Here is a 25,470-nt window from a genome sequence, read left to right on the forward strand (position 1 = left end):
AGACGAATATGTTCCGTCTCAATCCGGGACGATGCTGCTGCTGCCGGTAGCACGCGCCGGGAGATGTCGCGGTGACCTCCGTCGCGGTGACCTCCGTCGCGTTATCTCTCGACCTCCTGACCTTGTCGCTCAGGTGTTCGCTAAGGGTCTTCCCTCGCGAGTCGAGGAGGAGACGGCGGCCTCTGATTGATGCGCCGAGGAGGAGGAGGAGGCTGCTTTGCCCCCACCATTCCTCCTCCTCCGTCTCGCTGCGAACCAACAGCGAGCTCAGGCTTGGGGCGGGGGCGGGTGTGGGCAGGGATGGAGCCGCGGATGGGAGATGGAGCGGGAGATGGGGGTGGATAGTGGTGGGGGACCTGGCGCGCACTGCAGTGAGAGCAGCGGCAGAAGGGCTCTGTGCGTGGGGAGAGAGCCGGGAGAGGCTGCGAGAGTGTGGAGGAGGAGGAGAGCGGGCGGGGGACGAGGTGCTAGGAGAAGAGGGGAGAGCGGCACGGAGAGAGAAGGGAGACAGAGGGAGGGGAGAGAGAGAGAGAGGAAGAGGGAGGGGAGAGAGAGAGAGCGAGAGAGCGGGCGATTCGCCTGGCGTGTTGCCAGTCTGACTGGTGTGGGAAGGCAAAATGGTGAAGGTGGTTTAACTGGCTCGGAGGGCGACTGCGCTGCTGCGTTCTCTAGAATTTATTTTTATTTTTTATTGGGCACATCAAATATTAAAACAAGAAGAAAAAAGCATTGTGTTTACGCGAGCCTTCTCGCATCGCTGTAACAAGTCGCGTTAGCGCAGCTGTAATTATGCGGCGCCTTATTTCACATCCGTCCAGCCAGCGGCGGCAGCAGCGCAGCGCCACCGCCGCCGCCGCCGCGTGCAGCGAGGGGGAGACGCGGGGGAGACGGGGCCCAGGGACTGAGTGAAGCTGCCCAAGCAAGGGGGGGGGGGTCTGGCTCGCGTCGCTCTGTGTGGTAGAGGAAGGCACACACACCACGCACACACACCACGTGCGCGCGCGAACACACACACACACACGTGCGCACACACACACACGTGCGCACACACGTGCGCGCGCGCACACGCCGACACGGGCACACACACGCTTACACATTAAGGGTACCTGCCGGTCGAATCTAATCAAGATCACAGTCACACGCGCGCGCGCGTATACACACGCTGGCACACACGCCGCTCCAGGCACGAGCACGCACAGGCACGCAGACTCACACACGCACACGGGAAGGCAAGTAGGGAAGAGGAGGCGGAAGAATAGGAAGAGAAGGAGGAGAGAGAAGACTGGAGCCTCCGGGAAGGACGCGGTGGCACGGAGGCCCCCGCCAGCTCCCGGGAGAGACGGGCGGATGGACGCGCGACTCCCCGGAGCCCGGCTTCTGCTGTTCCTGCTCACGCTGCCAGAGTCACTGCCCGACCTGCAGGGTGCGTACATCCCACGCTCTCTCCTCCCCTCCTTCCCTCCACTCGATCACTCTCTCTCCATCCTTCACTCTCTCCCCATCCTTCGCTCTCCCCATCCCTCCCCTGTCCGCACGTGGCGGCAACAGCCACGATGAACGCGCACACGAGAGAGAGCGAGCGCGCTGCTCCATCTCGCTGCGCAAATAGAAGTGCACCTTGTGCAGATGAAGGGTGACGTCACCGTGCCGCAGTCATGTGTGGGCTGTGCTGTACAGTAGTTTGATGGGGGCAACGTTTTGTTCGAGAGTGGAATTTATTGCACCGACAAGTCCGGAAGAAGGGCAGTCCCCCTCGTCACCGATGTCCACCCTCCATCCGCACCCTCCCCGGCACCCCGCGCCGCCGCCACCGTGCGCAGTGCGATTTTATTCCGCATCACGATGCCAGTTGCGTGCCCAAGGAGCGAGAGTGCCGACGTCGCGGTCTGCTGCTGCCCACGACGAGAGGGGCTTCCGCAGGGCGCGCGCGAGAGAGAAAGCGTGAGCGAGTGAGCGTGAGAGAGTGAGAGAGTGAGCGTGAGAGAGTGAGCGTGAGAGAGTGAGAGCGTGAGAGAGCGTGAGTGAGCGAGAGAGAGTGAGCGAGAGAGAGTGAGCGTGATAGAGTGAGCGTGAGAGAGAGAGCGTGTGAGAGAGAGCGTGAGAGAGAGCGTGAGAGAGAGCGTGAGAGTGAGTGTGAGAGAGACCGAGCGTGAGAGAGTGAGCGTGAGAGAGTGAGCGAGAGAGAGAGTGAGCGTGAGAGAGTGAGCGTGAGAGCGTGAGAGAGTGAGCGTGAGAGAGTGAGCGAGAGAGAGAGTGAGCGTGAGAGAGTGAGCGTGAGAGCGTGAGAGAGTGAGCGTGAGAGAGTGAGCGTGAGAGAGAGAGAGCGAGAGTGAGTTCATGTTGTGTCGCTGTTCCTCGTCACTGCTCCATTGCAGGAGCGCAGGGCACACAGTGGGTTCACTCTGCAGCCCATCGCGCGGCTTGCTGTGGGCACAGCGCATCACGGGGGGTGGGATGCTGATGCAGTGCACGCGATCCGCCTCGCCCAGTGCACCACGGACCAGCCACCACGTGGTTCACGATCCTTGTCATGTGCGGACAGACCGCTCGTACTCGCGCTCTGAGGAGAGAGCGGTGCGACGCGCTGCTGGCGGCGCTCAAGCCGATCGCGCCCCGCGCCGGCTCGGACGCCTGCCAGGCCGCTTCGTTGCCGCCCGTGTCCCCCATGGGGGCGGCTCGCTGCTGGCTCGCTACTGGCTCGCTGCTGGCACGCTGCTGGCTCGCTACTGGCTCGCTGCTGGCTCGCTGCCGGCACGCGCGCGGTGCCGCTTGGCCGCGTGCGAGACGAGCCCGAGGGGCGGCCAACGCAGGCGGCAGGAGAACGGAGCGTTGTCCCTGCGTGTGGGTTACATGCGTGTGTGTGGGTTACATGGGTGTGTGTGTTACACGTGTGTGTGAGTGACGTGTGTGTTACGTGTGTGTGTGACACGTGTGTGTTACGTGTGTGTGTGACACCTGTGTGTGTGTGTGCGAGTGACACGTGTGTGTTACGCGTGTATGTGTGGCACATGTGTGAGTGACACGTGTGTGTTGCGCGTGTGTGTGTGTGACACGTGTGTGTTACGTGTGTGTGTGACACGTCTATGTGTGAGAGTGACACGTGTGTGTGTGAGAGTGACACGTGTGTGTGTGAGAGTGACACGTGTGTGTGTGTGTGCGGGCGGGCGCGAGTGGCCATGTGGGGGCGTGCGGTGATGACTGTGATTTCACAAACCCCGGCGATGCATTAATCTCGGCGCGATGCGCGGGTGAAGCCTGGGCGTTTTGTTATCGCGTTCTGCACGATTAGCTGCTGCGTGTGTGTGCACGGGTGTGTGTGTATGCATGTGTGTGTTTGTGTGTGTGTATGAGAGGAGCATTTATAGAGGAGTGGTGGCGCAGTGGTTCGCGCGCTGCGCAACGGCCAACGCCAGTGACGATTTTCTGAACTGGGCCTCCCCTACGTCGACTCAGCCTCAAATGAGTACTAGTGGAATGTTTAAACATCGCCACTGGGGAGACAAAGGTGGTCGGGCGTGGTGCTGGCCACCCACCCCCTCGTCGTGTGCCGTGCCGGCCGTAATAGGTGGTCGCGAAGAGCACTTGCCCCCGAAATATGTGAAGGCTATAGGGGGATCTTTGCCTTACGGGGAGTATTTAGATACCAATGTGTGCGGGGCAGTTGTGCACTCTTCTCTGAAGGACCATTGCCCGAAACGTCGCGTATTTATACATAAATCATTACATTATTTTGGGGAAAGTTCTAGAAAGTGTTGCGTGTGTGTGCGTGCGTGACACGTGTGTGTGTGTGTGCGTGCGTGCGTGTTATCAGTCAATCAACCCATGGCACCTGCAGGGTCTGTCCCGTGACCTCCTCCTGTCAGCGAGCCATCGACACTTCACGTGGTAGCCTCAAGGTGCACCTGACCTGGCACAGGCGCCGTGGTGGTATTGGCCAGTTACGAACCCGGTGACCCCATTGCAATTCCAAATGCCGCTCACGGCCAACGTCAGTGGCCAATGTCTGGAACCCTCCCGCGCGGCCGACTCGGCTTGAATGAGTACCTGGTGCGGGGGGGAGGGGGGGGAACCACATCAGGAGACAAAGGTGGCCGGGCGTGGGTGTGGGTGCACTTCGGTGCACTTGCCAACCGACAGCCAGCGAAGACTATACGGGGGATCTTTGTCTTTGTGCTCGGCCACTGCGCTGCGCGTGGTGGGGGGAGGGGTGTGGGGGGCTGCTGGGGGGGGGGGCTGCTGAATGCGCAGTGCCCGGTGCCTGCAACTCGCACGGTATCCCATTAAAAGCGCGTGCCGCGTGCCTCACCGGTAAACTCTGCAGTGTCCCCGTCTCTCTCTCTCTGGAGATCTCCTCGACGTTGTGTGCCGCGCTTGACCCCGAGATGGTGGTGGTGGCGGTGTGCTGCTTGTCGGTGATTGCGAGTGTCCAAGAGAGGATTGCCGCACGCCGCTCTGCGCGCGTGACAACATCGATGATGGTGATGACGTTGATGAGAATCCAGCAATTCTCTGTCTACAAAGGAAGTCCTGTTCATGTCGGTCATGTCGGCCACGGTGGGTGTTCCGATCATCCTTCACCACGCCGGTGAGTGCGGCTTGAACTGGGTCGATTGTTGATTTTAGGTCGATGATGTTAGCCGTGGCGCCGGGAATTGAACTCGGCTCGCTGGGTTCCGAGCGGCCCCCGCGAGGTAACTTCGAGAACGGCACCGCCAGCCTCGGGCCACCTCGCAGACGAGAAGGCCAGCCGTGTGTGTGTCCGTCTCGAGCCCCTCGAGTGGAGACCCTTCAGGCGGCAGTGGCGTGAGCAGGCAATTGCAGGGCGGCGCCTTTGCCTTGTGAACGTAGTGTGTCGACTCGCGTCGCGGCCCTCGTCTGTCTGTGTAACACGTAAGCTTTAGCGACCAATATCATCCATAACACAGGGTTGTTTTTGGTGAGATAGCGTAAGTATTTACATATGTCGTTTAACCCATCATCACCCGACACAGCCAATTAGTAAAGTCTGTGTTCCTGCAACCAAAATGCACCACGGCTTTTCACTCCGTATTTTTTCAATCGCTGCTCGGTCGACTTGGAGTAAGGATTTTCGGCGTAAGGCACTACCACTAGAGTAAAAAGTACGCCCATCCGTATTGCCCATACACGACTGCACCCTATGACACTGCTATCTCCATAATCTTATGAGCATGGGACCATAACCAGACGGTCACGCGGCCACGGCAATGTATCACGGGGAACACGCCGGGCGAGATGGATGTGGTGGCGCCATAATCATGCTCGGAGCATCGCTGGAGGGAACTCCTCCGGGCCGAGATGACGCGCTGGTGAGGACGAGGCGACCTTTACAGACGGGATGTTGCGACTGTGTTTCGCCTGGGATATGGATATCGTCGGTTCCTGGCATCTTATCGCACGCGTTTAAAACGGAACACTGAGAGGTCCAGTGGCGTAGCTAGGATATTTTGCGCCCAGGGACGAACTATAAAATTGGCGCCCCCCCCCCTCGTTTAATCACATACCAAAATGTAATTACATGACATGTAGGCTGTGTGTGGCGGGATATATAAACTTTTAGGTTGAGGTGTAGATTTGTGGAGTAGTTTCAGGCTGCCGCGCCCGCCGCAATAAGTTATAATGTAACGTTGTAAGCCTCATTTTGTCGCCCCTTTACCTTGGCGCCCGGGGACATATGTACCCCCCTGCCCCCCCCCTAGCTACGCCTCTGGAGAGGTCTCGCGGTAGCCTCGTGCTGCCGCTGCTGCTGCCGCTGCTACTGCTGCTGCTGTTGCTGCTGCTGCTGCCGCTGCTGCTGCTGCCCGGTGCTGGGACGCAGCGTCTAATGGGGTTCTGGCAACAGATAAACGCGCGGCTTCGATTTGTTCTTGCTCGTGACATTGTGGCGGCTCTTCAAAGCCACTCGTCTTGGCGGAATGTGTGAACAAGATAGCACGTTTAAACACCGCATTACGCTCCCTGTGATTATTGAATGCAGTTTCATAATCGGATTTAGTCTGTGCACGCGGTCACGGACATTTGTTAAAATGGTTCGCATTCATGGTTGTACGATCCAGCGACGGTGTCTTTAAACGCTAGGTACACGAACGACATGACACCCACACGCTCACGAAACTGGTTTTACCTGCATGAGGTGTTTGGCCATGGTGGCAAGATGTCAACTACCTTGCCTGGTATACAGGAGGTCGTGGGTTTGATCCCGACCCTGATGCCTGTATATTTGGAGTTTGCGTGTTTCCCCAGGGTCGCGTAGATTTTTCTTCGGGTTCTCTGGTTTGTCCCTCGAAATTGAAAATCAACATGTGTTAGAGTATTTGGCTGGTACACACACATCTCTGTGTGTCTCTGTTTGTCAAATTTCACACTTAGCTTCTAATTTTAGCAATCTTTGGAGATCGTAATCAACCAGGCGATGCGTTAACTGTGTGTTAGCCGACTCTCTGTGTTGTATTGCATTACATTTCCAAAAAAAATGCTAAATTTTGTTTTCTTAAACTGCCTATTTCTCTCTCTCAAATTTACCAGCCTCTCATAGGTCCATTCGCTCTTTCTCTCCTTCAGTCGCTTCGGGGTGGATTTCCACACAACTCTCTAAAATGTACCAGTCTTGTTGGGTCTTTCATTGACATGCTAATTTCTCTGCTCCAGCAGCTGCCCCGGCAGACCCACCTCTCTCTCTGCCCCCCTTTCTCTCTTTTTAAGGCCTCGACACAGAGGCATTGGGTCTCTGTGTGCCTATGTTGTCTCTCTCTCTGTGTGTCTCTATGTTGTCTCTCTCTGCTTGTGTGTATGTCTGTGTGTCTCCGTGTCTGTGTTTTGTCTCTCAAATGTAGTTCTATCTGATGACGGTTGCTTGTGTTGCAATAGAAACGTCGTATTCTATTATTTAATTCATTTTCTTTCTACGTGACTTCACCGAAAGAACCAATGAGTATTTGGCTGCTAGAAATGCCACGTGACAAGCCACTTCGTTGAGCTGTCATTTGTGGTCGCTTCTGAAAAAGAGATGTATAGTTCAGTGGGCCTTACCTGGTAAAATAAATAGAGTTTATAGTTTAGTTTAATCTTCCACGCTGGCCAGATGTCTGTCTCACAACAGGTGAGAGTACCCACGCTTTACCGCACCATACGCGACCTGCAGGCAGACTCACTGCCGTGTTCTCCACACCCACCACTGGGTGGGCCGAGGCGGCAGGGAGGGGGGGTTGAAGCAGCCTGCATCGTTTCAGCCGCCTCGCCGAGAGATCGAATCGAGACGGCAACCTCTGGATTGCAAGTCCCCGGTGCGCTTCCCCGGTGCGCTTCCCCGGTGCGCTACCCCGGTGCGCTTCCCCGGTGCGCTTCCCCGGTGCGCTACCCCGGTGCGCTTCCCCGGTGCGCTTCCCCGGTGCGCTACCCCGGTGCGCTTCCCCGGTGCGCTACCCCGGTGCGCTTCCCCGGTGCGCTACCCCGGTGCGCTTCCCCGGTGCGCTACCCCGGTGCGCTTCCCCGGTGCGCTTCCCCGGTGCGCTACCCCGGTGCGCCTCCCCGGTGCGCTACCCCGGTGCGCTTCCCCGGTGCGCTACCCCGGTGCGCTTCCCCGGTGTGCTACCCCGGTGCGCTTCCCCGGTGCACTACCCTGGTGCGCTTCCCCGGTGCACTACCCCGGTGCGCTACCCCGGTGCGCTACCCCGGTGCCCTACCCCGGTGCACTACCCCGGTGCACTACCCCGGTGTGCTTCCCTGCTGCGCTTCCCCGGTGCGCTTCCCCGGTGCGCTTCCCCGGTGCGCTACCCCGGTGCGCTTCCCCAGTGCGCTACCCCGGTGCGCTTCCCCGGTGCGCTTCCCCGGTGCGCTACCCCGGTGCGCTTCCCCGGTGCGCTACCCCCGGTGCACTTCCCGGGTGCGCTACCCCGGTGCGCTACCCCGGTGCGCTACCCCGGTGCGCTACCCCGGTGCGCTACCCCGGTTCGCTTCCCCGGTGCGCTTCCCCGGTGCGCTTCCCCGGTGTGCTTCCCCGGTGCGCTTCCCCGGTGCGCTTCCCCGGTGCGCTTCCCTGGTGCGCTTCCCCGGTGCGCTTCCCCGGTGCGCTACCCCGGTGGGCTTCCCCAGTGCGCTTCCCCGGTGCGCTTCCCCGGTGCGCTTCCCCGGTGCGCTACCCCCGGTGCACTTCCCGGGTGCGCTACCCCGGTGCGCTACCCCGGTGCGCTACCCCGGTGTGCTACCCCGGTGCGCTACCCCGGTGCGCTACCCCGGTTCGCTTCCCCGGTGCGCTTCCCCGGTGCGCTACCCCGGTGCGCTACCCCGGTGCGCTTCCCCGGTGCGCTTCCCCGGTGCGCTTCCCCGGTGCGCTACTCCGGTGCGCTTCCCCGGTGCGCTACCCCGGTGCGCTACCCCGGTGCGCTTCCCCGGTGCGCTTCCCCGGTGCGCTTCCCCGGTGCGCTTCCCCGGTGCGCTACCCCGGTGCGCTTCCCCGGTGCGCTTCCCCGGTGTGCTTCCCCGGTGCGCTTCCCCGGTGCGCTTCCCTGGTGCGCTTCCCCGGTGCGCTTCCCCGGTGCGCTACCCCGGTGGGCTTCCCCAGTGCGCTTCCCCGGTGCGCTTCCCCGGTGCGCTTCCCCGGTGCGCTTCCCCGGTGCGCTTTCCCGGTGCGCTACCCCGGTGCGCTTCCCCGGTGCGCTTCCCCGGTGCGCTACCCTGGTGCGCTACCCCCGGTGCGCTTCCCCGTTTTCTGGTCATCCTCGCAGCAGCGGATTTTGACTGGCCATCGAACAACGATAGTCACCGCATTGCACTTTGAGATGTGCTTCTGCGGCCGTCTGGAATGCTCCTACTTCTAATATTAGGAAACCACTTTTAAATCTAGATTGAAAACTTATTGCTTTCGAACTGATTTTTGTGTTTGGTGACCGTCTTTGATAGCCAGCCAAAAGCCGCTCTTGCGAGGATGACCGGAGTTCACGTGATGATGGTTTATGCTCCTTCACGAGATCACCAAGGTATTGTGGTTCATTTGTGGCAAGCACTTTGTATAACAAGTGCGACCTTACAATGTATTAGTTTGGCAACCGAACCCGAATAAACGGAAGTCAAAATCGTAATAAATTAGTTTTGGCGACTCATAGAGACATACAGAGACCCATCGATACCCATCGCGGCCCACTGAGACAAATCGAGACACAGAGAAACATAGAGACTCATAGACACCCATCATAGGGACCCATAGAGACCCAGAGAGACACGGCGCCAGCTCTGAGCTCAGCAGTCGCGCGGCACCGCACGGCGTGCGTGCTGGCGCCGCGTGTGCCCTCGGGGCACCATCGCTCGCTGGATGGCGGCTGTAGCCTCTCTCTCTCTCTGTCTGGGTGGGCAGTAGGAGGAGGAGGCTGCTCTCTGCCCTCCTAGACGAGCCCAGCTGCTGCTTAAGACGCCGATATTCCGTCGATTCTACTACGGAGCTTTTGGGTGCTTTGTGTACGATCGGAGGTTGGGCGTAGTCACTACCGACAATAAAACACGCATTGCCAATCGGCTATGGACGAAACAATAATTGTTTTATTGACTTACCACGTGGGTTGTCGCAGCCAATATGTCTACTGTTTGTATTAATATGTGCTGCATAAGAACACATGAGTTGGTAAACGGTATTGTAGTTGGTATTGAACAGATGGAGTGTCCTTGCCAATGACATCTGGTTATTTGGTATTGAACACATGGAGTGTTCTTGCCAATGGAATCTGGTTATTTGGTATTGAACAGATGGAGTGTTCTTGCCAATTGCATCTGGATATTTGGCATTGAACAGATGGAGTGTTCTTGCCAATGGCATCTGGTTATTTGGCATTGAACAGATGGAGAGTTTTTAAAAATGGCATCTGGTTATTTGGTATTGAACAGATGGAGTCTTTCCAATGGCATCTGGTTATCGAATAGCATTTTCTTATTCAAGGCAGAATCTGCTGATAACACCAAGAATGTCAGGCCGCGTGTCGGAGCGCTGCTTTGCTTGCTCAAACAAATGCACAACTCAACAATATTGGCCTGGAAAGCTTTGATCAATCGGCTGATGGACGAAAACGTTAACGTCATTTGTTATGTATATCCGCGTTTATATGTTTTATACTCAATCCCTCGCAAAAAAAGTGTAATTAGTTTGAAAACACGCACAGCATTGGCTGGGGATGATTGCATCACTTTATTAATCAATGCACATGAAATATATACTGAGTCTGAAATAAACTATTTTTTTTATTTTACTAGGTAAGGCCCACTGAGCTATTTGCTATTTTTTAAGAAGCGACCTGGCCACACATTATTGCTCAACGGAGCGGCTTGTCATCGCGTGGAATTTTATAGCACCAGCCAAAGACTCTAAATGCATGTCAATTCGAAATGTGGAGGGAAAAACTATAGGACCCAGAGAAAAATCCAAGCCACCACGAGGAGAGAGAGAGGGAGAGAGACACGCAAACTCCAAATATACAGCAGACATTGTCAGGGCCGGGATCGAACCCACGACACTCTGTATCCCAGGCGATGTCGTCAACATCTCGACCAAGTCGGGTGGCTCCTGGTTGGACGCGCGTCCTCCGTCTCAGAAGTGATCGGAAGCCAGAGGTTCGTTTGCTTCAGTGCGGGCACTGTGTGACGGTGACACAAACCTCATTGCAAGAGTTTATCTGATCAATAGCCGCAACAGGGGATGTGCATGCTGGGTGCATTGTGGGAGGTTGGCGGTGGCTTGGCGAAACTTTCATCCTGCAGTAGATAGACTATGGCTGATGATGAGGATTGTCAAGAATGTATCTGGTGAAGGGCTGCCATGGCGTGAGTTGGCCACTGGGACACCTGTAGAACGTGAATGCTCACGGAAGGGTTCGGTGGCTCTGTGGTGGCATGGCTCTCGGGTGACTGAATTTGGCAGCCTGGGGCCGTGGCTGTGATTATAGGAGCCGCGTTTAAGTCGCACTGCGTTATTCCACAAGGGCCGTGAAGATAAAGCGGTGGTGCTGTCGGTGGCCGATTTGATAACAGCCCTGAGTAGTGATTACAGCTGGAGAACAAAGCTACGGGCCAGACTGGCTGGGTCGCAGAGTCATGGGTGCGCGTGTGTGCGTGGAGCCGTGTGTGCGTGAGCAGCCGTGGCGTTGTTTGTATGGGGAGCGATGGCGCAGCACTTTGCACGCCACGCAGCGAACAGCCCGGTTTCGATTACTGCTCACGGCCAACACCAGTGGCGAATATCTGAACCGGTCCTGGGCCTTCCCTAGATCGGCTCAGCCTCAAAGAGTACCTGGTGCAGTGTGTCAAAAAAAATCGCCAATGGAGAAACAAAGGCGGCCGGGCGTGTTACTGGCGACCCACCCACTCGTGTGCCATGTCAACTTTCATAGGTGCTCGCTAACTGCACTTGCCCCAACAGTCTGTTAAGGCTACACGGGGGAATTTTGTCTTTGGAGAGGTGTAAGTGGCTAACATCAGTGGCGAAGAGTGATTTGTATTCACTGCTGTTACTCAACCTCCCCCCCCCGCTGAAGCATGGTCTAACAACCCCCCATGATCGACAAGGTGTGGAAGGCCTTCATCCAGCAGTGGATTAACAATGATCAATTATTATTGCGTAATCCAGGCGTTCTGTTTTTGTCTCTACTTACCTCCGACTGATTTTTCCGCACACCGCAATTATGTGTGTTGAATTTATTTTGCACCATGCGTAGCCAACCATGCTTATCAGGAAGGACAACAACCTTAACACAAAAAGCAGTTCTAAATAAATGACTTATGAATATAGATTTACAAGTGCAAAGCTCCAGTGGCTTCCTAATATCGGAAGGAAGAGCGTTCCAATGGACACAGAAGCGCATCTGAAAGCGCGCGATGCGGTGACCGTCTTTGTTCGACGGCCAGCCAAATGCCGTGGCGAGAATGTCCGCAGTTTGCGTGATGGTTTATGCTCCTTGAGATCAGCGAGGTATCGTGATTCATTTGTCGCAAGCACTTTGAGTGTAATGAGTGAGACCTTATAATGTTTTGTTTGGCACTCAGAAGCCAAAGCAGCTCGATGAGCACCGGATGGACACGGTTGGATCTTGCAATACACATCACGATATGTGTCAAAAGATTTTGTACACGTTACAACCTTGATCATGTTTTTACCAGATGTCCCATAGAGTAGTGAGTTGCAATTATCGAGCCAAGATACTTTGCTACATGCCACCGTGTTGGCTACCTCACGACTCAATATTGGCTGAATGTGTCATAGAGCCCTGATAAGAAAATTGCAGGACCTGACTACATTTTGCATGTGGTGATTAAACGAAATTCCGGTGCTGAGGGTCTTTAGCTGAGTAGAAAAATAAATCCTGGTGTCTGCCAAATCCACAGCTGATCCTCCCACACATTTTTTCACCTGAGCCAGAGTGGCCACCAGCAGAACCACCGATTTTCCTGAATCAAGCAGCATTCTGTTTTGTGCAAACAACACGAGCACCACTCGCGTGCCATCTTGGAGCTTCTTCATATGTTACTTTGACTTCACTGCGGTGGACAATTGTGTATCATCAGCATAAAATGTCTACCACCTGTTTATAATGCAGTGTACAATGCGTGTAAACCGCGCAATAGTAATGTCCGCATGAGGTTAATACATCACACCTTGCGCGCACTACATGGCTGGGACATTACGAGCACATAGGGTTGTCTGGAATAGTGGAGAGCACGTGGGCACGACGATGGCTCTAAGCTTGGCGACCCTCGCCGTGACGGTGGAGTGGATGGCGAGTTTCACTCGCGGGGAGCGAGGAACGGGGAGTACGGAGCGGGGAGCGGGTAGCGTAGCGGGGAGTGGGGGAGTGCGGCGCGTAAGGCCTCTCGTCCATAATCTCCACCAAAAAAAATTATCCTCATTAAAACAAAAAATAATCTGCCCTCTTTCCCAAGGTCCCGTGATGTGTGCGGAGTCTATTTATACCGTGGCATCTTGAGACGGCACGGTCTCATTTAAATTCTTCATCAATCTAGATTGGGGCCGAAACATTCCAAGTATGCCCGATGATTTTGCACCCTAATTGGTTACTGTGCGGCCGAGTCCGCAGAGCTTGCCACTGTGTTCCCCGGAATAGCAGACGCTGTTCTCACCTCGGCCGCCCCACCCCGTGCATTGAAAACAAAAGTTGAAGGTGCGTCCTACAGTCTGGTAGCTGCTGTGCGTGCGTGCCCAAATTCACGGTACTCTGGGTACAAGCCTTGGGGGTGCTTCTTCCCGTCCAGAACGCCCGACAATCCGGTGTTGTTATGTAATTGCTTCACGTCATGTCTGCAGCCACTCCCGGCGAGATGTTAACTACCTCGCCCGGTATACAGAAGTGTGTGGGTTCTATCCCGACCCTGACGCCTACTGTATATTTGGAGATTGCGTGTCTGTCTCGCCGTGATCGCGTGGAGATTTCTCCGGGTCCTCTGGTTTTCCTCTCCCCATTTAGAATCAACGTCATGTGTTTCGAGTATTTGACTGCTTTAAATTTCCACGTGATAAGCCACTTCATTGAGCTATCATTTGTGGCCCAGTCGCTTCTGAAAAAGAGCTATATAGCTCAGTGGGGCCTTACCTGGTAAAATAAAAAGTGTTTAGTTTTTTAGTTTATATTCACTCTCGAGGGTTGTTGAAAAGGATGCATCCTCAAATCATGCCACACTGCCCTACTTTGTTCTTTGTGGCCTGGACGTGGCATGGCCCACCGTGACACCGAGGAAGTGGGAAGAAATTTGACAGCTGAGAGCAAGGCTCTGGGTTGAGATCGCTGTGGCGGTGGGACGATGGCTGTGAGGGCTCGCCTCGCCACACCGCACCTCACCGTCGCACAGACAAACTTGCCGCACTTCTGTGGGCACCGCTGTCCTAAGTGCAGTCTCGGCATCTTTCGGCCCTCACTGCCTCTCTGTTCTGAACAAGTGCCATTGCCTTAAACGTCAGCCTGTCACCTGGTCGTTTCCATGGCAATGGAATGAAAGCATGGGATAGAGAAGCTGGTAGCCACTAAATTTAGCATGAAGATAATTTGGGAATTTATAATACAGTACAGTGTGTTCTCCTATAACGCGGTAGTAGTTGCATTCCTGAAGAACACTGCGTGATGGAAAAATCGCGTTATAATAAATAATATATAATATAGGGTAATGGCAAAGTCCGCGATAACACGTGAGATGCGTACGCAGGCCGAACAAAGACTGAGGCACGTGAGTAGCATCTCGAAGCATCCAGCAGCATCCCGCATTGCGCGATGCTACGCCGAGGCAGCCGTACAACCGCTTATCCCTACTCGCGCTACAACGTAGTTCCGTTTGCTCGATCAAGTTATATCCAATTAACATTTGCATTATATATTTAAAAAAATGCGTTCCCTAAACACATTCATCGCGTTGTATCCAACACACGGCGATATAAGAGAACAGACTGTATCTAGTATTTGTACCCGGCAGGCCAGTGCGCAGGATGTAAGAGGGCCCATTCCGTCGCCGTGTGTACTCTGCCAGCATTGTCCCTGCAAATTCAGATTCTGTGGGATCACAAACGTTCTTATCCACAAAATAGCGCGGCGCTAATTAACAAATGTGGCGAGTCCTTCGCGTGCCCGTGTGAGCACTGCGAGTACTGCGAGTGTGACTGTCGTTCGGTCTGTAAAAATCAGCCGCGTTGTTCCTGCACAAAGCTAAAATGATGGCATGTTAATAAACTCGACCCCGTCGTTTCGACCGCGACGCCAGCAGATGACACCGAACCGGCGACCTTCTGCTTTGCAATTGCCGCCTGCTTCGCATTCCGCCCACTGGGGCAGCGTCAGGGCCGTGCGGCCTAGCGCAGCGTGTATCCCATCGTGAGCCGTCACCACACCGTGACCACGATTTGCAAAGAGGGCGCCTCATGTTGGGATAACAGCGGTGCGGTGTCACTCGCGTTGGCTGCGGCTCGCGCCACCATTCCTCACCCCCGCTCGGCCGCTGTGATGATAGTAAAGTGAAACTGCTCGTATCCGTGATGATGAGAGTGAACTTGACTGATGAGACCAAGAAGGTCGAAACCAGTCCGGAGTCTGCTCACTGTAACGAATGCTGCTGGGTAATATTGGTGTGGTTGAAGGCCGATAAGCCGATGTACCAACAAGTATTTGTGTTGATTTTATAACGTCGGCTCTCACGACCAGTGTTGTAAGTCAGAGTAGTTTTTTGGTTGGGTTAGGTCATGGTGTAAAAATGTGTCGGAAAACCCTCATTCACCCGACACAACCAATTAATAAAAGTGTCAAGTGAATCAAATGTGTCAAATGCATGGCACATCTGGTCAAGGATACGGATCGTCAGGCAGCGCTTTCACTCGAGATCTGGGCTCCTGCTAACCCGTTCCCATTCCGAGATGTCTGCAAGTTGCAGGCTGGGTGTCCCGTTCACCGCCGAATCTCGGAACGCGCGAGCTATTAGCGTTAATTTTGTTTAGAGAGGCGTCGCGCCGCTGTTTTTAAAGCCGTTGTACTCACCGCAGAGAACCGTAGCGACACGGCCGCACTCTCTGATAGCCGTCGCCAAACTGTGCCACGCACCCTCCTGCATGGACTTGTGGGAGCCTCGATAAAGTTATTTGATTTCAGTTTTTGCTTTTGTTTCCAGAAGAAAAGTGATCATGTGCACGTACATTATCGCGGAACGGGAAAGGGTTCATACAAGTGTCACGGGAATCAGATGTGCCAAATGTATGACTGCTGGTTAAGGACACGGATCATCAGGCAGCACTCTCACTCGAGATCTGGGCTCCTGGTAACAACCTGAGGATGCTGGGCATCATCACCAGTGGAACGTTGCGCGCCCTTGCAATCGTTGCGAGATTCCTCTCCAACAACAACATCACCGGCGCTGCTGCTGCCCCCGCTGCCGCCGCTGGTGACACAGTCGTACATCTGGCCATGTTTGATTCACGCGGTGCTTTCATCAGATGCCTGTGTCGGGTGGAGGAGGCGTTCACGACGCTAGACAATCCAATTGTGAATGCCGTTTGTGTTAACGTTGTGAAGCGCTGAACGGGATTCTGCTTGTGTCTTCGCCTCTTTCCTAGAGGGAGGAATATGCATGCAGTCACCCGCCATATCTTGCTGATTCACTTGTCGAATTTTTTTTTTAATCACGTGACTCTTCTCCACGGCCGGCTGCATCTCGAGCTGTGCGCGTCACTCCAGGGAACGGCTCTCAGCACTTGCCCGGCATGACAGCTTTCCTCTTGTAAAACCCGACGATTAGCACCAACAATAACCCCCCTTTGTTATTCTCAAGATATCAGATTTAGAAAATGTATTTAGTCACAACTCATCCATTTCATTTGCAGTGTCCTGTTGTTAGTTTGTGGATAATGTACGTGTGTATGTTGAGCTTCTTTCGCACCGTACGTAGCCAACCGTGCTAATCGGAGGTGTGGGGGGAAGGACAACAAAGTAAACGAAAATCAGTTGTAAAGAAATGAGATTTCAATCTAGATTTAAAGGTGCACAGCTCCAGTGGTTTCCTAAATTCGGAAGTAAGAGCATTCCAGACGGCCACAGAAGCGCATCCCAAAGCGTGCGATGCGGTGGCCGTCTTTGTTTGATGCCTCGAGCCAAAAGCTGCCACTGCGAAGATGAGTGGAGTTCGTGTTATGATGGTTTATGCTTCTTGACGAGATCAGCTAGGTATTGGGAGAAGCACCGTATGTGGGGGGTAAATGATGGATCTGGATTCGAGCGAACGGCGTGGACAAGGATAGTGCGCTGAGAACGATTGTTGAAGGGCGCTTTATAAAATAATAATATTATTATTATCATCATCATATAGCCAAGCAGTTCCGGGCACAGCCTCAAGAGCCCCGCCAAAAATTCCGAGCCGGCTAGTAACCATTTTGGGGTCGGTGTCACAGCCCGTTCTCTCTTTAACACTGCGTCGTGTTTCCATGACGCGAATTGGATACAACGCGATGAATGTATTCGGGAACGCATTTTAAATAACGCGGATGCAAATGGGATGTAACGCGATTGAGCGAATGGAACTACGTCGCGGGAGTAGGAATAAGCAATCGTACGGCTGCCTCGGCGTAGCATCGCACAATGTGCATTCCACAGCAAGCAGTATGATACACCACGCACACACCCGTCCTTGAGTGACCGTGTAAGTACACAATTGCTTTTTTCCCAACGAGAGAAATTATCTCTCAATCTAGATTTGAAGCTTTCGTGACTGCAGGAATCCATACTCTTTGGTTCTTTCGGTAAAGTCACTTAGGTATTAAATAAAATAGATCACGACGTTTCGGGCGCATCACAAGCATACCACCTGATGACGGACGCTTGTGTTGCGCCCGAAACATCGTGATATATTTTATTTGATCTCTCGTCGGGAACAAAGACGGTCGCTGCATCGTGCACTTTCAGATGCGCTTTCTGCGGCCGTCGAGAATGCTCTTCCTTCCGACATTAGGAAGCCGCTGGAGCCGCTGGAGCACTCAAGATGGACAAACTCATTTCTTTCAGGACTGCTTTTTGTGGTTCGTCTGTTGTCCTTCCCCTGCACCTCCGATGAGCGCGGTTGGCTGCGGTTGGCTACGTACGGAGCGAGGCAAGTTCGACATAGTGGGGTAATAGAACGAGAGGTGCTGATTCTAGTGAGGGGAGGGGGCGGCGGGAGGGAAACCTCTCTCCATTTCACGTTTGGCCCAAGCCTAAGGACCCATTATAGCCGTCGCTCGTTGCTTTTCGATGGCGAAACTAAAAACTCAACGCCGCGGCATGCTGCTTGTACAGCGATTGCGACTCGTTATATCTGAAAGGCATTGGCTGTTGCTCCTTTTACCCCCCCCCCCCTTTGGATGGGGTGTCAATGGCCATCGTAAGTGGATGTTAGAGACCGCATTTGTTAGAGGCCGCATGGTTCTGGTGCGGTCTCTAATAGGACAACGCCAACGTTGGTAACACTGGGGGCACGTTTGTTTAGAACACAAAACTTTCGCTTCTAATATTGAACCCCGATACAGAGGAAATTAGGGGCATTGGCGGCCCACCATGCTGGGCATTTGTAAATATCACTGTGAAGCCCTTTTATTGTTAATCCACTGCTGCATGAGGCTCTACCCCAAGTTCAGCCAGTCGCAAGGGGTTTTCGATCGGGTTGTATTTGGCTGCTATAAATTTCCACGTGATAAGCTCTCGTTTTTGGCCTGGTCGCTTCTGAACATAAAAAAATAACTTTTAATAGTTTAAAAATAGATTATCCACATGGCGGTCGCCCATCCAAGCACTCACCAGGGCTCAACATTCCTTCTTAGCTGCCGTAAATGCGATGGGATTCGGGTGCATTCCGGGGGCAGTCTGTCTGGCAGTAGCCTCTTGTAAATTGCTCGAGAGCATTATGGGCGTCAATGACCAAACCCACCTGCACGAGCGTCATCCAAACGGGCCTGCCTTGGGGCCGCCGGGACACTGAACGGCAAGGGGTCGGCACGGGGTCGGCACGCGGGCACACGTGGCCAACGCTCGGGGGGACGCCGCCAAACCCGGTAATTTTTACGAGCGGGAAATTATTCCCCGATCCGCCTGCGGTAAACGGTGCGCAGCGAACGTTTGTTGATGATAACGTAAATTTTTCAGACGAGGCGCTCGTTCAATAATCCCTCCAAAGCATCATCATCATCATCGTGATCCGCTCAACGAGCATCTAATCGAAATGAATAGTCGATGACCAAATCACCCGCAGTGCTTCCGATTGCGTTAGATCTCGGAAGGCATACAGGGTTGAGCCTGGAAGGCAGGCAGACGCCCGTGCTGCTGTACTGTACATCTATGCTCCCATGTCTGTGGGTCCCCGCATTCACCAATCCGCACTCGATTCGCTGACGATGATCAAATAATCGAATTATCCCAATTTGACTCTCATTTGTGTAGCTTTGTGATGTGCACGTTAAAGCTTAGTTTATTATGTACTCAAAATGGCGAATTATAAGTAGTGGTACGTGCGATGTTAAATGCACGTAACGCATTTATTTTTGGTTCGAAAAAGTTATTACTCTCGGTGAGATATTGTATGGCTTATAAAGCTCTAGCACTCCCGTTACTGGCACCCACCGATAGCTTCAAGTAAATTAGTTATCGATGTATATTAATCACGTGCAATGTCCCTTTTGAAGGTTACACAGAGTGGGGACCGTGTTGATGCCGGATTATATCACTGGCGCAGAGTGAACCTCAAAAATTGATCAGCTCAGCACTGGCATCGCTCATCTGTTAAGGAGGCCCAAGTAGGGTTACCCACGCATCGAGCCCTGGGGATACCACAGGACTCGATGCGATTGAGCGAATCAAGCATCCTATCTTCCAAGCAGTACGTACGGTACAGCGCGCTAATATTATTTGCCAGCATCACACACTGCACGGGTCCAGAACACTCCGGGCGGTTTATCAACCGTATCAAATAGTTTTTTTTGACAAATCAATCGGTACAACCGAGGAGAGGTTGTCGTTCTTATCCAGATAACCGTCAAGTATCGGGCAGCGCTGTGGACATGCCAGTCTCACTCCCTGTGCCCAATCCTTGAACCTGGAACCGGGACTCTCACTTAGAGTCGCTCACTGCTGGGCCCCGAATCGATGACGTCAGAAGGCAGTAGGAGCCGTGGGCCAAGCAGCTAAAATCCTCCTGTCCACCCAGCAGTGTCGATGGATTCGCCACAGTTATTCCATCGGTAGGTTCCGTGCGGTGTGGTAAATTGTGGGTCCTCCCCACCTCGCCAAGACGTGGAAGGATTTGCCCCGCTGAGAAGGGTCTCCCTCGAGCTTCCTCTCGTCGAGACCCTTCTTCCAGCAGTAGCGAGAGCCGGCAATTGCAGGGCTGCGCCTGCTCGTTTACTGCCGTGGTGCCGCGGTCAGCGCGATGCGCTCCGAACCCGGCGATCCGAGTTTGATTCCCGCTCATGGCCGACATCGGTGAAGATGATCTGAACCAGTCCTGGGCCTCCCCTAGGTCGACTCAGCCGCAAATGAGTACCTGCTGCGGTGTGTATACATCGTCATTGGAGACAAAGGCGGTCGGGCATGGTGCTGGTCACCCACTCCCTTCGTGTGCCGTACCGGCCTTAATAGGTGCTCGCTAATAGCACTTGCCCAAACAGTCTGTTGAGGCAAGATGCCATTTCCAATGTTTGTGTGGTGACCTGCCCTGTGGTTATGGTAAATATGGATGTTGCAGGATCTAATGGTGGGCGCTGAGGCCGCGTGTGCGTGTGTACTATCGTATAATCATAACGAGGGCCCATTAACATTTATTTCTCTCATGCAAGGGAAACCCAAGTAACCTTAGTTACGTAGAGACAGTGATTAATATTTGCAATTTGCACATCTTTTTCACGTGTCGCATATGGGTCACGGCTGCCCTTCAAGAGCAAAATCCTGGCTCCATGCGGCCTTTAACATTCGCTTTACAGGTGAGCAGCATAAAGTGGCGAGCGACCGTGCGGCACACGGGAAACTCTCGGCGTGACGACGCGCCGGTGGGCACTCGCCGGCGTCCGTACCTCTCTCATCAGCATGCCACAGCAAGTGACACCTCCGATTAGCGCACTTGGCTACATACTGCACGAAAGAAGTTGAACGTACACACCGATTCAAAACTTTGATATCCTGCTTTTGATTACGCATGCAATGTGTCAATAACGCTGCCCTAAAAGTAAAAACAATATATATTTAATAGGCAACGGTTCAGGGAATGGCCCTCAACGTTTAATATCAACGTCACGTGTTTAGAGTCTTTAGCCACTTTAAATTTCCCCGTGATGATGAGCCACTGTGTTGAGCTATCATTTGTGATGGTCAGGTCGCTTCTGAAAAAGAGTTACATAGTTCAGTGGAGCCTTACCCTGGTACAATAAAAAATATTATTCATTGTTTTTTTTTTTGTGCACAGCAATCGCAATCCGCAAAGCTGCATTTGCCCCACTTTGCACACTTTTAAAAAATTCCTCGCACTGGATGCACTCACGGAAAATCCGATGGCATTTTTTAATTCCTGCGTCGGAGGTACCGCTGCCACGATGCAATGGGAAGCGCGAGCAGTCCTCAACGCGGCGGTGAAATTAGCATGGTTGGCTACGTACTGTGCGAAAGAAGTTCAACATACATACGCACGTATATACGCACGTACATACGCACGTATATACATACATACGTACCTAATGTCAGACACGAGGCTGACAGGCACGGGCAAAAAGGCCGGCCTGGTTACGAGGCTGAGCCGGTCTGGCTCTGGACTAAAAAGAAAATTTAAACGGAGAAGAGAGATTACGACGATAATTCTCGCGGGCCGGTTTTCCGAATGCCGGCTCGCTTTGCGCTCAGGCTCGGGGTGGTTCCCGTGCAGGGGAAGGGACGGTAGATGGGGGGGCACCGCTGACCCACGCCGTGTGCGCAGCAGCCTTACTCAAATTTGTGATGTCACGCACATCACGCATACAGTGTTTGCCACGAATGAACCACAATACCTCGCTGATCTCGTGAAGGAGCGTAAAGCGCGCCATCACTCGATTCCGGTCATCCTCACAGAAGCAGCGGCGGCTTTTGGCTAACCATCGAATCAAGATGGTCACCGCATTGCGCGCTTTCAGATGCGCTTTTAGATTTGAAGCTTTCGTGACTGCAAGGATTCATTCTCTTTGGGTTGTTTTCCGGTAAAGTCACGTAGGTAAAAAATTAAATCAAATAAATGGAAAAAAAATTGTAGTTTTCATTTATTTTATTAGATGTTCTACTTACGCGACTTTACCGAAAAAAACCCCAAAGAGTATGTGTTTAGTTTGTTGTCCTTTCCTCGCACTTTCGATTAGCACGGTTACCGGCTACGTACAGTGCAAAAGAAGTTCAACATACATACATTGTGGCCTCGCCTCTTTGGATGGTGAGCGATCGCCGTTTTGTTCACAGTCATTTATCCCGCCGTTGCAAATGTGTACGCGGTGCGACGTAGCCCGTTGGGGACGATGGGTACCGGTGGGGGCCTATCCACGGGGCTGCCATCGCAGGCCTCTGGCGGACCCATGTCAGGCCACACGACGGGGAGAGTGGAAGCAAAAATGCGACTGCGGGGATTCGTGCAGCGCGTGGGCGCACGGCACGGTCCGTGCAGCGGCGACGCGCACTCTTCCTGTTCTCACATGGAGGCAGGAGGCTGAGATTGCTCGTCACTCCCCCACCCCTCTCCCTGTTCATGAGAACGAATGTGCTTTTTCATTTGAATTTTGCACAGTTCAGGGGCTGCCGATCTGCGACCTCACAAAGTTGCACGGAAACAAGTTGTCAAGACTACGCTCAAATTGCGCTTTCTTCGGTTAATCACATTTGACAGGAGCAATTATGTATTCATTGGCTGTGATTTATGGGTCAAAAACAATAACTTACGCTCCAAATATTCTACACGTACACACTGAATGTTCTGTTTTCCTCCGCATGTGACTTGAGATGAGGTGCAGTTCTGCTAAGTGAGAGGGACCCTGCCGTGGTGTCATGGATTACACTTGGGAGGAACGCGGTGCCCTGCCCATCGCACACAACCCCCCCTCTCCTCTCTCTCTCCGTGTCGCACGGCAGGTGGAGCGGCCCTTCTCCTCCATTCATTACGCGGTGCGGTGGCGAGATGTTAACTACCTTGCCTGGTCTACAGGAGGTTGTGGGTTCGATCACGGCCCTGACGCCGGCAGTATATTTTGAGTTTGCAAGCCTCTCTCCCTGTGGTCAAGTAGATGTCTCTCCGGCTCCTCCTCCGGTGAGCTACATGGCTCTTTGTCAGAAGGGACCTGGCCATAAATGGCAGCGTAACGAAGTGGCTCGTCATCATCACATGGAACTTCATAGCAGCCAAATACTACAAAGCAGTGGTTCTTAACCTGGGGTGCGTGCACCCCCTGGGGGTGCGAGATGCCCTTTCTCGGTTTGCAAGACATGGCCAGTTCTTTTTAGAAGACAAATAATCGAAACACAAGTTAAGCACGGGCATGTAAGTACGACTACTTTGTTTCATCAATCCTATGGATATTTTAACAGTGTACATTGTTTTAGTGATTGAGAACCAAAGGGGTGCAAGGCTGCAATAAAGATTTTGAAGCACTGCTCTAAACGCACTTTTTAAACGTGGAGGGAAATAAAACGAAAGGATCAAGAGGAAAAAATCCACGCGACCACGGTGAGAGGGAGACACGCAAACTCCACATACACAGGGCGTCAGGGTTGGGATTGAACCCGCGACCTCCTGTATGCAACCAGGCCGAGGGATTTAACATCTCGCCACCGCGGCGCCCACTCCTGAGAGGCGGCATGCACCACCTCGAGTGGTCGGGCTTTTGCCTCGAGAGATGTTGCAGCGGTGTGCGCGTCGTCAGGGGCGTGGGAACGCCGCTTTTCCGTCGGGCTCAGCGGTCGCCTGCCACGGGCCCCGAGGCTTTTAATTAAAATCCCCTCCGTTTCAATGTTTTTCTTTCTCCTGAAGGCCTCTACGAACCGCGAGCACGCGCGCATCGCTCTTCCAAATTCCAGTTAAGTGACAATAACGATGGCGTGATCTGGAAGGGAAATGTTCCCACCGCTGCGTGTGCAGTGTCAACAAGAAAAGTTCGTTGCACAAATTGCAAGGACGGCCATGGCTTGTACAGGACAGTAGTATTTACACTATGAGACCTCCTTTACCAGTGGCAAAATATAGTAATAGGGTTTTACCCTTTCAATTGGTACAAAAACTGACACCTTTATACAAGGCATCATGTTTGCAATAACCACAACACATACTCTGATAGTGCGCTGTGTTTGAGTTGTACGCCTTTTGGCGTCATCTGGTCCAACACCAATGGAGACTAGGCTCTAAGAAAAGCTGTCTCGGGTGTGGACTAATCAACTTCAAGGACAGTGCATATCATTATCATCATCAGAGTTGTTTCTTTTTGTTTGCATTTTGACTGCTTGTGTTGTGGTTATTGCAAACATGATGCCTTGTATAAAGGTGTCAGTTTTTGTACCAGTTGAAAGGATAAAAACCTATTACTAGGACAGTAGTAGTCGCCGGAAGGCGATGATTCACGACTTGTTGTGGTGAACAGATGAGAGGTGTGCACGCACGCGTGTGTGTGTGTGTGTGTGCTAGAGGTGTGCACGCACGCGCGTGTGTGTGTGTGTGTGCTAGAGGTGTGCACGCACGCGCGTGTGTGTGTGTGCTAGAGGTGTGTGTGCGAATGCTCCAACTTGCCCAGTCTCTAATCCTCACTTGGAATGTAACAGTAACCTTTACTAATATGCTAATATATTGTAAACAACTCGTTACAGAATCCACTGACCTCTCTAATTCCCCTTCCCTCCTGCGAACATCTTCATTTTCAATTATGCTCTCCACTGTTCCGTCCTCTCGAACAACAAACGGGATGTATGTATCAGTTCTAAAAAAAATGAGTTGTCAATTTAGATGATGATTTAAAAGTGCACAGCTCCAGTGGCTACCAAACGTCGGAAGGAAGAGTGTTCCAGACGGCCGCAGAAGTGCATCTGACAGCATCTGACAGCGCGCGATGCGGTGACCACCGTCTTTGTTCGATGGCCCAGCCAGAAGCCGCTGCTGCTGCTACTTCGAGGATGACCGGAGTTCACGTGATAATGGTTCATGCTCCTTGACGCGATCAGTGAGGTAATCGTGGTTCATTTGTGGCGAGCACTGTTGTGTGTTTAATGAGTGTGACCTTATTCGTTAGGGATGCTCAAGCAGTGTTGAGAACGAGGCAGTGTGAGCACGGGCAGATTCGCACCCTCCATTGTTGCTCGTTTTCAAGAGCAAAGGCCACGTTGGAACGAGTTCATAATATCGCTTATTGCACGGCTTCCAAATCCCGCAGTGCCATGATGATGATTCAAACACGGCCATTCGTTTATTTTTGTAGCGGTAGACGCTTCAATAATTGATGATTAATACAAAAGCGAATTCCAAACTTAACCTTCTAATGGTGCCTCAGAAGGCGTGCCACACTGCCACGGCGTTTCAGCGGACTGTGCATGCACACTGAACCCCAGACACATTCATCCTAGAAAATGTATTAACTTTTAGCGAATATATATTTTAATTATTATTCGATAATTGAAAACTATAATCAAACAATCATGGGAAGAAGAACCAACAAGATTAGTTTCTTGAAGCTCTACTCCCAACTGTGTATTCAAGTTCATTTGACAATTTAATCTCTTGCACGGCGTCGACAAACCCGGTCTTTGCAAAGTGAGAAAAGCCAATTCGAATGGAACCTTGCCAAGTCTTTTCTCCCTCGTTCTGAGAAGGGAAGCTGCTCGGTCCATGAACTGCTCAATTCACAGCGCTGTGTTCATGTCTGTTAAGTGGGCGGCAAATGGGCATCAGCAATACCTCTGGTGCCTGCCATGGGTACACCTTCATGGC

The 25,470-nt window shown here is 53.1% G+C and overlaps 1 protein-coding gene across 6 annotated transcripts in view; it reads left to right on the forward strand.

The window, feature by feature from the left end:
- The first annotated feature begins 281 nt into the window (after positions 1-281).
- The window catches only part of IGSF9B (immunoglobulin superfamily member 9B), a 172,417-nt gene continuing 147,228 nt past the window's right edge, over positions 282-25,470 (forward strand). For 5 of the 6 annotated variants that reach the window (XR_013639436.1, XR_013639435.1, XR_013639437.1 and 2 more), the window contains exon 1: positions 282-1,423. Coding sequence is in view for 2 of the 6 variants with exons in the window: in XM_078870144.1 (XP_078726270.1) it covers positions 1,348-1,423 (76 nt within the window). In the remaining 4 variants the exon portion in view is untranslated. The remainder of the gene's footprint in view (positions 1,424-25,470) is intronic. The other variant, XM_078870142.1, reaches the window with a different exon arrangement.

Source organism: Lampetra fluviatilis, chromosome 29 (assembly GCF_964198595.1).
Source record: "Lampetra fluviatilis chromosome 29, kcLamFluv1.1, whole genome shotgun sequence".
NCBI classification, from domain to species: domain Eukaryota; kingdom Metazoa; phylum Chordata; class Hyperoartia; order Petromyzontiformes; family Petromyzontidae; genus Lampetra; species Lampetra fluviatilis.